Source organism: Cryptomeria japonica, chromosome 3 (genome assembly GCF_030272615.1).
Source record: "Cryptomeria japonica chromosome 3, Sugi_1.0, whole genome shotgun sequence".
Lineage (NCBI taxonomy): Eukaryota > Viridiplantae > Streptophyta > Pinopsida > Cupressales > Cupressaceae > Cryptomeria > Cryptomeria japonica.
Genome location: NC_081407.1, coordinates 234,100,239 through 234,112,573, shown reverse-complemented (window position 1 = coordinate 234,112,573; position 12,335 = coordinate 234,100,239). Strand labels below are relative to the sequence as shown.

Below are 12,335 nucleotides of genomic sequence, written 5' to 3'. Positions count from 1 at the left end.
GAAACTATAGAGATTATCTTTGTAGAATAGGTCTTGGCTTGGGATCCATGGTAGATTGTGAGGATATTATCATCCTTTTAGAAGCACATGGGCATGATGGCTACACAATTTTGAATTTATAAGGGTATAAGAAATTCTAATTTTAGAATGGAAGGTCTGACAAATAATGTTCGCTGCCTGTTACTAGAAAATTAGACAGTGAAGATCCCTATGGTTTGCTAAAAAAGGACATCTCAATTTTCAGCACCTTAGGGGAAAAATCTTTAGTAGGGAACTTTAATGCAAGCACAACATACAATCAAGCTCTTCTTTTGAGTACTGAACAAGGAAAGGACAAGAATCCATTGTGGCTAAGGGTAGATGAATGCCAATGCTGGGTATAAGCATCACAAGATGTTAATGGAGCTGTTATGTGCGTTGGGGTCAAATTGTTAGGGTTATGAACTTTGTACCGCATAGTTATATGCAATGGCATGTGCGTGTGGACAATTTAGTTGCTATCACCTTTAAAACATATGATGGTTACAGAGCGCTTGACTATATTCTTGTTCTAAAAGCTATATTTCATGGTTGATGGGGTTAGATATTGGGGACTTGTCAATTGAGTTGAAATCTGTCACAACTTGCTATTTGTAAAAGTTTGGCATTTTGACAAATAAGCAACTAAGAGAAAAGGCTGATCACAAGAAAAATAAGGTACACGTTAAAGGTAATATCGTCATTAATTAAGAAAATTGGGAACTCTTCATAGCAAGCTTTGAGAAACATTGATTAGAAGCAGAGAGTAACATAGAAATCTTACAAACAATGTGGTAGGTGACCTTCCAAGCAACATTATGTTGATTTCATTACTTCACAGTGCATTAAGCGTTTTCAAATGTCATGTCCCCGCTCTGATTGAGGTGGCGGCATTTTATTTTAGGGCCCAATTATTGATTGATTTGGGTGCCCAAATAAAGTAGTTTCTATTTGTAAAAATTACTTTTTATTATATCAGATTTAGTAGGGAAGATTTGTTTAATCATGGGTCCAAAATGTAATGTCTATAAAGGAAAATCGAATGCCTTCATTTTGTATCCAAATTATCATTTTTCATATTGAGTTTTTTTATTGAAAATCTAATGCCAATGGTGTCCCATGATAATAATCTATTTAGCATGGCGTATACAACATTATTTTTCAATGTACTCTTGTTGCAGAAATATAGGGACAAATAGTAATCATGCTACTTAATCATCAATATATATTAGGGTAGAGAAATAACCTTCTTGATAAAGCAAATGTAAATCTAACTAATTTGATAAGATAGGTTGTAGGCTAGAAGGGGGTATTAGAGGAATGGCTTGGGAGTGTTAGTGATCAGCTTGGCGTAGAAGTAGTGGTGCTTTGGTAGTTGAACTTTTGACTCATCAATTGTATTTTGAATCTGAATTGTCAATGTGAGGGTTACTAATAATGATGGTTTTGATGGTTTACTAATTCCACTTTCCAAGCTAAAACCTTTGGAATTTAGTGTGTTCTATTTGGGTAATATGGTGACTAAGAGTGTGAAATTGTAAATAGGTAAAATGATAAAGGATTTGAAACCGAGAGATGTAGAAAAAGGTGGAACATGAAGAGATGAGAGAAGTTTGATAGCCTAGCCGCCAAAAATTACAAACCTTTGAAGAAGAATCGTAGAACCTTTTGGCATTTTTAAAAATATCAATAGCTAATGAAAAATTAACAAGCAATTCATCCGTGGAATTTAAGGATCAATTAGGATACATTTTGTGTGCATTTTAAGGAAAGGATTGTATTTGAGGAGATATTTATTGAATTGTTTTGGACAAAGGGAGAAGTAGAGGAAATTTGTTGTGGTTTGTGATGAGTTTTTGGGAAGAGTTTTCTTTGGTACAAATCTACTCAAAGGCAAAGTCAGGACAAGGAAATTTGTAAATCAAAGGAAAACTGCAACAATTTAGCCAAAGGGTTTAGGGAAAGAAAGGATAAAGATATAAAAACAAAGGCCAAGGGTAGAAGAGCAAGTGTTAGAAACTTTAGGAAGAAAATTTAAAAAAGCTAACACTCTGAACATGGATTAAGGCAACACCAATTATTTCTCTCTTTTGGAAGGACACCATTGAGGCCTTTGAACATATCTTTGTATTGGAATCAACGTGGAAAAGAAATGGGATAGAAGATAGCTAGTCTAAACTTTTTGACTTTGTGGGTACCTTAAGAGATGAGTGCCTTAAGTGGTATATAAAGGCCATGAACATGACAAGACTAGAGTGATGTGAAGATAAGAGTCTTAAATAACTTCCAATTGCCTAAACGTATAATTGAGAGTGTAAGCAAGAAGTGAGATTTTGCAAAACAAAAGTGAATCCATGAGGGAATTTGATGAGTAATTTAAGAGAGTTGTGAGAAAATTAGAAGAACACCTATTTCAAAACCGGAAGGTAAAGTGGTTTGCATTTGGAGTGTTACTATCAATTGGAGTTTCATTGTATGGATGAGATACTTTGAGACTTATGCATGAGCAATAGAGGTTGCATAAAAGATTGAAGCCCAACCAAGAAGGAAAATCAATAAGCATAGGAAATAAAATGATTAAATTAGACATAAAGTAGTTGATAATCAAATAGGAGATTTTAGCAAGGGGGGAGATTTTAGCAATGAAAGAAGATCTAGTCGAACGTTGTAGGAGGTTTAAAAGAGTATTTTGTGCTTCTTGTCGTGAAATTGATGATTTCCCAATCTTACTATTTAGATGAAGAGATAGAGGATAATATGATCCTAGGTGCAACCTTAAATATATGAAAACAATGAGGCTTATCGCATGGGTATGGTGGAAGTAATGGGATTGGTAGAATGTGCCTTCCATCCAAAATTATGGCTGTAAACAATTTAAATGGAGGTAACTACACAATATTAACTTAGTTCAAAATGTGACAATACAAGTGTTGGGAGAGAAAATTTCTACTCGTTACAAAAGTGATTATGGTATCTTATGGTAAAGAATTTAGAGAAGGATGTGGTAGAGACCTAGTGTGAATAAGAAGAGAAAATGTTGCTTGAAGTGCGGTGAGATAGGTTAGAATGCAATTGAGTGTAAAGAGGAGATGAAAAAGTATTGTAAATTTTGTGTACACTTTGAACATGATTCTTCTAACTAGTCAAAAGTAGCTCATTATTTTATAAATGGCCATGCATCCACAAAATGTGGAGTTTTCATGTGACAAAGGGGGATGAAGATTTGATGAGAACCCTTAAAATTGATTTTCTCAATGACTTAAATTGACAAAGAATTGAGTTGGAATACAATGAAGAGAAGGGAGATGCCCTACTTATTGAGGAAAAATAAATTAGAAAATGAATATTTATTGAAGAAACATATGTTGTGGCAGAAATGCATAGCCAAGATACTAAAGAAAAATAGAGCCCTGTTTGTCATTTGAGGAGGGATTGTCATTTGATAAGTTAGAAACTATTTTTGAGGTGGCAATTGTCTTTTTTCATCCTACCATCGTTGTAAATAATGTTGTTGAAATTCAATAAGTAAAATCTAATATTTTTTTTTTTGAACTCATAGATTTGGGATTGCTTCAATCTAGTGTAGGTATAGGATTTTGATAGTTTGATCATGCTATTTTTGAATCACAATCGAAGTATGTCAAAGCTTGTAGTTAGTGTAACATTCCTTTGATATGTTTTCTACCTGTACCATTTACTTGTCAGCTTCAAGTAGCTTGTATTTTTTGTTAGTAGTGAAGAACAATTTTGTCTATCTTGCAATTGTTAGGTTTATTATATACACAGTGTAGTTAGGGAAAGCAATCTAATCTTGGTTGATCATCGTTGGTATACTTCTATAAGAACCTTTTGTGAATAAAAATTAAACCCTATTACGCTATTTGGTATGCATTGTTAATTTTGGCCATTAATACATGTAGTGGCTTTATCAAGTCAAAAAATAGACATTGCAATGTTGTGTTAAACAAGTCAAGTTTGATTTAAGATGATGCCTAATCTTAGCTGCCAATAAAGGTGAGAATAGATCACAGTGTGGTCAAGATCAAGAGATTAGACTAACTTTAATGTTTGTAGAGCAAAGAGGAAGGAGAAGACAACTCTGACAAGTAGTTGACGAGACTCTAGTAATATAAATTTGGAGTTGAATATAAAGTCGAAGTTGAAGTCCATCTGGGAGTGAAATTTAGAGTTGAAGTATTAGTCATAGTCATAGTCATAGTAATAGGTGGGACCAGAGATTTTGAAACATTTGACCCACTACAATTGACCATATGAAGTGTGGGTGGAAATTACTAGATATCTTGCATTACCAAATTAAGCGTATGTTGAGCTTGTAGACCAACTTTGATACATGTAGTTAATCCAACATCCTTTAGATGAGGAAAGTCTTCATTGGGATATAGAGTTCAAAGACTCCTTCATAGACTAAGAGAAGGAACCATATGAGACAACTTTTGAGGTGTTGAGACAAAACGTTTAGGGCTAAGGTTCTAAACATACAAAAGAGAAATGGTAGGCAAATGAAGCATGCATAAATGTTGAAACTATAGAAATAGGAGAAGATACTTGGATGTTTGAGAGTGCCAAGGGAGCAATAGAATGTCCAAATTAGAACTCCTTGAGGAGTAGATTCTAAGTACTAAGTTTGCATTATGGTTAAAGTATGGTAACTATTAAAGTAATATTGTACTATTAGTTTATAATGGTTAATTAAGTTTTTGGGATAGACTTCAAGAATATTCTTTTATTCTTTTTAGATAAGTTCTTATCCTTTGCTTTCGTAGTTGTTAATCTTACCCTTATTAGATAAATCGTTTCTAACTCTTATATAAGGAGACTTTTGCTCCTTTGTTAATATTAAATATCTTGGTAATCATTATGTGCTATTACTTTTCCGTAATGGTCACTCCACCATTTAGCCCAAGTGTAGAAAGGTAGAAGTTGCCTAAGTTTACGAGGGATCAATTAGAGGATCTAGTAAGACATGGCAAGACGTGAAAACTATCTGGACAACAAATGAGGGTAAGAATGAAGTATGTTGGCTATGGTCATTCTAGCCACCTTGAGGGGTGCGAGCATCGATTGGTACGAGTAGTTTGACAGCTTGTGAAATACATTGGAGAAATTGTAAAAGGCTTTCAAAGATAAAATTTTATTAGGTGTTGTATTGTACAGTTCAGTCTTGAGGATGATGATGCCATTGATTTCCAAATTTTTCTCTCTCTGTGTGACAATATTGCCTTTTGGTTGTGTTCTCCAATTTAGTTTTATACAGTATTGGATTTAGCCTCGTGGATGGAGTTTAGCATTCTTGATTTGATGGTTTCTATTTTAGTTGACTAGTAGGGGCTATTTGCTTGTTAGACGTTAGGGTTCCTTTTGCCCTATACCTTTCTATTGTAACATGCTATTCTTTCAAGTTTGATTGACTTGGTCCAATCATTTGTATACTATTAGTTTATTTTTCTTGAAATCAATTTTCATCTCCCAATAAGTTTTATAAAGCTTATGATTTTTGTTTATAATTTTTTATAGCCATGCTAATTTGCTTTAGTTGTATTTATATCTTTAACAAGAAAATTGTCTTTTAAATGGTGTTTTTTAATTTATTAAAGTTTATGTATTTATTTAAATGTAGATTAATTTGCTAGGGTTCCTATTCAAGCCTCACCCTTAAAATTGTGAGGGTTTGTTGATGAGCTCTACATGCAATACATTTTGTTTGCAGGGATACTGCTTTAACTTATTGTCTATAGGTGGGGCTATTGCTGCAATTACAATGTGCTCTATAGCTTGAATGCTCCTCCTCACCCCCTTTCTCCTCTTGTAGAGAACTTATTCCTTCCTATCGCTTCATCTCTTTATTAGTCCTCTAGAATAGTCTTCAAAGTTGAACTTTTCATTCCTCTTTTCTCATGCAAGGCATCCACTTTTTCTCCTTATATGTCTCCTCCTACTTCCTATAGCATGCTCCTCTAGATTCAATGCTTTGCATCCATAATCTTCATTTTGCGTCAATGCTACAGTTCATGGTCCTCTATCTTGGATGCTTTACTGCTGTCCTCCTCCTTTGGCTTGAACGCCTAAGTTTTTACTTGTTGAATGTAAATGCTGTAACCTCTGGCATGTTCCGTCAACTTGAATCCTTGGCACATGCGTGCCTACCACTAGCAACAAATTAGCTGAAGGCGGACTTCTGCTTTGGCATGGTGCTAAGATGTCATTTGCGGAGATTTGAATTTTTGTTGCCAACATGAGAATCAAGTGGCTCTACCACTTGACCTTAGTCCCTTTGATTTTGTTGTGGCCTTTTAGGACAGAAATAGTTTCCGGTGTTACATATGCATGGGTGTGTCTATCTATTGCGAGGATTTGCAGAGGTTAAGGGATTTGAGACCCATAAAAAGTAAAAATAAGGAAAGCGTAATTGGTTCTACTGAAATGGTATCTTTATATAATACAGGAATGTCAAAAAGCAAATTCAGAAAAACTGAAAAGAGAATTGGGCTTGATGAAAGCTGAGAATTTTCAAACGATAGATTATTGCAGTCATGCCCATCGAATGCAGCCTAGTAGAATTTTATAAATAGCCATTCAGACAAGTAGGGAGCAAACTTTTCATGGAATTTTCACAATCAATAGTACAAAAATTATTCCATACCAAAAATTAAACAATAATTTTGAAAGGAAATATCCATCTTTCGTAATAGCATAGACAAATCTCTTAAAAAGAAGGATACAACTATTAGAGGTTGCTATTGCAGTGGACCATTTTGAGTCCAAAATACAACGAAAGCCACAATAAAACACGATATTTCAGTGATTGACCTACATACTTTCTATCTCATCCAATGGATAACCTTTCTGTGAATGCAGAATGTTCTTGCTAGTTTGCTATCACATTCTCTCAAGAAGCAAAACAGCTAGTATGAAAGTTCATATGAAGTAAAAGTGACTCAAACCATAATTCATATGTCAAAGAAATAAGTGAAAGCTGTTCTTGGGATTTTTGAATTTGTTTTTGTGTTCTATTTTGTTTGAGTGAGTTTAAATCTAATCATTTGAGAGCACAATAAACAAATTTTGATTTCTTTTTGATGTCTTCAGGCTTTCCTAGAATTTAGATGCTCCGTAGTTGAAAGACGTGCAAAGTTTCTTTTGAAAGTGGCTGAAGAAAGAGATCATATTGTGAAGGTAATTTTTAATATTTTGAATAACTGACCATATCTTTCAAACTTAGGTTTGAAGGGTGTGTTTCCATTTGTGCTTGAAAGATTTGATCCCCTTTATTGGAATTTTAGCATGTGCAGCTTGTCATCCTTTTTGGTTTCTCAACCATACCGGCCTTATAAGTAGCTTTGGGTATTCAAAATTGGGAAGCCTCCCTCTGCCCTCACAGGTTCTCTCCTGGTAATGTGAATTATATTTAATTGTTGTGATATGTCATACAGGGCATTTTAATAGGCTTGGGCAACCTGGACCGAATCATCAGTCTTATTAGGGAATCTCGAAGTCATTCTGAAACAATCACTGCTCTCAAGGAAGGTCTGTGTTAACAGTTTTTTGTTTTAATGATTTTTATAAGTGATAATTTGACAACCTTGCAAATTTTTGGAGACATGTTAAAATTACATTTTTGGTGACTCTTAAAACACTTTCTTTTTTATTAGCTGCTGTGAGTAGCGCAAGGGTAATGGTTTGTCTTTATGATGAAATGCATTGCACTATTTATTTTAAATTAACAAAACTAATAGCTAAGAAATATTAGGGACGGTTTTATTTCAGTGACAGTTTAGGATTTGGTCATTTGCTTGTTCGTTGGCTATGTAAAGTGCAGTTTCTATTCCTTTATATTTTGATTCAAAAGCATGACTTGTTTTCACAGCAATGCAATTTTGAAGGGTTTGATTTTGTTCCTTTTGAATTGTGTCTTGCCATGGTGAAAGATGGTTTCTACTTGGAGCTACACTTTTATGCTGATTAGACTGGGACATTTAGTTACAGGTAATTTTTTAGTATATAGAATTTTGGGTCTTACAAAAATAAAACATTTAAATAGTATGCTATTTAAGGATGAGAGAATAAAGAAATAAATTTTAATAATGTCTGAAAATAACTAAGTTAGGTGAATGTATTGAAAATTACATCTAGCTATGATGGAAAAGTAAATGTTATTTCTCCAAGTATAGGGTAATTATGGGAAGAATTCACCACCCAAGTCATTGTTGTGAAAATTGATACTGCAAATTAAATAGAGAAAATCAATGAGTAGAAAACGCACAAATTTAAATGTAGAAATTGGTAAAATTATACTAGGAAAAAAAACATGGACAAAGGACTTTCATAGTTTATTTTTGAGAAAAAATATGCTATGTTACCCCGAGTTTCCGGGATGGGGGCAGCAGGGGAGGGCAGGACGAGTTTCCGGGACGGCAAATTTTTTTGCCAATTTTGGGAACAGCTGTGGGACGGCTATATAAAATATAGGGAAAATTTAAAACATTTTGGGAAATCTTAAATGTTCATATGTAAACTAGATATAGCATGTATATATACATTATATTCATATGAAAACATGGATAAAGCAGGTATAGAACCTTAACATACCACATTTGTGTTCAGAATTCATTGTCAATACTCAATATGCATTCATAATTCAAAATTCATTGTCAATACTCAATATGCATTCATAATTGAAAATACATTGCCAATATGCCAGCACTTGTTTGCATGTAGTTCATTGTTTCTTTCTGGTTGGAGGATATTTTGGTAGTCTTCCATTTCTGTTATGAAGAACAACCGCTTCTTTATTGTCATGTCCCCACTTCAAACTATAATTTAATAAATAATAATAATAACAAATAAAAATTTGATTAGAATTAGTGAATAATCTATCAGCATAGAAATATAATGTCACAAGAGTGTGTACTACCAGTTGTCACGAACTTACATTTCAAATGAATCCCTCAAACATTGTACGAAGTATGGGCGTGATTGATAATACAGTGAGGAACTTTATGGCCTATTCCAAACAGGCTCTTGAGAGCCGATACAAGACATAATCTTGTTACCCAATATCAAGATATTGTTACAACCATATGGAATAACTATACAAGAAATTGAAAACTAATTAAAGTGAAGAAATCAACTATGTCCCAGTCAGCGCCTAACAAGAAATAATATTGGCAAAGATAGCAATATAATACGATAGATATGAAATATTAATCCTGACATAAGGAAGGAATACGATCTGCTAAGGTACCAGTGCAGTTATTAAAAGATTGAGATTATTGGACAAAATCGATACCTCAATATTAAAGTATTAGAACAAACCATAGTAATGATATACAAAGATACCGTAATTCTGAAGTAATACAATATGTTGACGCGGTGAAGTAACTAAGGTGAAATCCAATAATACGATCTGGTCAAAGATAATGAAGAGGTGCAATTCATTAGTTTGCTGGAGAATTATTATCCATAGGGTGCGATCACATAATCTTTAATTAGAGAAAGGGTGCGATGGGTTTAAGAGAGCCTATCTATTGTGAAGAGACGTGTCCCAAGAAATGTTACCAACCAAAGGTATATAATGAATATCAAATCCGTTCTATAAAAGGGAGGGAATTGGTTTATATCTTGTTTCGGATTTTGGGGGAAAGAATTCTAGTAAGGCGGAAGGCCCAAATATCGTATGCACAATCCCATAAATGGAATATGTCAGTGACAACACCATTATTGCTGGCAGCTCAAGGTGATACCAGAGACTACGTCGGGGATACGGAAAAGGACGAAGATGGAAGGACCGAACTAAACTACGAACTTCAATATGCAGACGGCAAACTACGGTTTACGAACTTCAACAACAGGCTGCGAACGGCGTACAGGTAAGAGGTGTTACGAGTCAAAAGGTATATATGTGTGTGGACGTAAATTATGGAATGGAAAATGATAATGAATTGTAAAATGTAATATGAATAATGTGACTATATGATGGAGGCTATAGGGAGGAAATTCCCTTAGCCTAATGGAGGGATTATGATATTCCCTGGTAGGCAGTATATACTGAATATGTATATGCACATATGTTATGGCTTGGTTGACAAAGTTCATCCAAGAAGAGACGGATCTGGCCGGACCTCTCTGGTAGACTTGGATGATGAGATGCATCATCCAAGGGAAGGAATTGATCATATATGATGGTCTTCCTTGGTATGGCTTGGGTGTAAGAAATTACATCCAAGACAGGAATCGAATTAACTTTCGATTTCCTGGTATGGCTTGGGTGTAAGAAATTACATCCAAGACAGGAATCGAATTAACTTTCGATTTGTTGGTATGGCTTGGGTGTAAGAAATTACATCCAAGACAGAAATTGAATTAACCTTCAATTTCCTGGTATGGCTTGGGTGTAAGAAATTACATCCAAGACAGGAATCGAATTAAGCTTCGATTTCCTTGTATGGATTGGAACCAAGATGGGTTGCAAGAAGGCGAGCTTCACAGCCGCCTAAGGACATCCAAGACAGAAATTGAATTAACCTTCAATTCCCTGGTATGGCTTGGGTGTAAGAAATTACATCCAAGACAGGAATCGAATTAACCTTCGATTTCCTCGTATGGATTGGAACCAAGATGGGTTGCAAGAAGGCGAGTTTCACAGCCGCCTAAGGACATGTCCCAGTACTGCACTCGTATCCTTTTTATTAAAAATGAATTGACATTTGTGTTAATTAAGTAATTGAAGTTTAATTGCAAAGACAGTGATATATTTGTTGTATTCTAACAATCTGTTTTGCAAGACAGTGATCTCTAACTAGTAGGGACATTACATTTATGCACTACAAAGTTTTGGGTGTTTGTGAAATTCTATACCAAGCTATTATTCATATTTTTGAGTGCTTTTGGATATGATTCAGACCTGTTTACCTTTCATATTTGTGAAAAGTCCAATATTGTAGACCTGCAACCACTTTTTTAAGCACTATCGAGTTCTAGGTGTTTGTGAAATTTATTACTAGGGTGCTGCTCATTATTTCTAAGTGCTTTTGGAAGTGATTTAGACCATATTGGGCACGGGGGGACTTCCCCTTTGAGAATCATTGACGTCCCCAAGTTTCTGGGACGTTTTCCGCGGATTTTGCAATTTTGGGGACGGCGGGGGGATGTCCCTTGGCCTTCCCCAAGTTCCTGAAACGTCCTAGTTATGGGAACGGGGGATTTTAGCTTGGGGACGCGTCCCCAGGTTACATAGAAAATATGTTGTTACAACAATCTTAAAAAAATGTAAAAAAAAACAAAACTTCACATTCCATAAGACTTCTATTTGACTTATGCAACTACATGTCAAATTGCTATAAATAGCAATTACAAATGTTTTATTCGCTCTGCGTAATGTTCTCACCAAAACACCTTCAGGGTACAGTGGGGCTCTAATAGCCCCCATTGCAACCTCTTGTCACTTCAACCTTTGGTTGAATTGTAGGACTTCAACCATGCTGGGCATATAATTGAGTCACCAGCTTGGTACTCATTGGTGGATGTAAATAAATTGAATTCACATTATATCAATCCTTGCTTGTCAAATTGTTCTCAAAAAAAAAAAATCAATCTAATAAATTCCAATAGCTTCTCAATATTGGTCTTTGAAGCATAGTTTGTAAACTTGAAGTCGGCAGACCACAAATTTTCAATTCGATGAAAAATCGAGAACTAAAAGGTCTATTTAAATTTTTTTGTTAACACAAATTTTATGCAAAATCATTAGAAACAATGTATCCTACGAGGCCATAAAAGTTTTGGGAAGTGTTTTTCTATTAGATTTGAGTAGAAATAGAATACAAAATAGCATCATCATGTGGATTGAATTGCCAGCTCATAACTGTTATGAATTTTTGATGATTGTGTTTTAAAATCATCATAAATTGCACATCTAGGTGGCATACAAATTACAATATTTTACAATTTATTTATCCTCATTCTATTAAAAAACTGGGAAGAGGGTTGAATCCTTGCACTTGTTTGTGGCTTCTCACTCGGTTAAGAGGGCTGCCGTTATGGCTTTACCTTGCTACTAGATGGCAATGACTAATTTGGCACATCAGTGTCATCCAAGCCAATATCATTCAACTCTGCTGTAGTTAAATCATCTATAACTTTCTGCTCAAAAGCAACATTCTGCTCAGTAAATGACAAAAGCTTTTCATTGTACATGGTCCAATCACTACAGCGATCAATCTAGTCCAAATCAATAAACTCCTTTGATTTGTCTTGTATCCTGGTTGTGCAAAGTAAGAGGATGTATTGCATGAAATCTC

The 12,335-nt window shown here is 34.7% G+C and overlaps 1 protein-coding gene across 2 annotated transcripts in view; it reads left to right on the top strand.

Moving 5' to 3' along the window:
- LOC131067226 (DNA gyrase subunit A, chloroplastic/mitochondrial) overlaps nucleotides 1-12,335 on the top strand; it is a 225,220-nt gene that overhangs the window by 115,670 nt on the left and 97,215 nt on the right. For both annotated transcript variants that reach the window (XM_059218196.1, XM_058002183.2), the window contains exons 14-15: nucleotides 7,126-7,212; nucleotides 7,470-7,563. In XM_059218196.1, coding sequence (XP_059074179.1) covers nucleotides 7,126-7,212; nucleotides 7,470-7,563 — 181 coding nt within the window. The remainder of the gene's footprint in view (nucleotides 1-7,125; nucleotides 7,213-7,469; nucleotides 7,564-12,335) is intronic.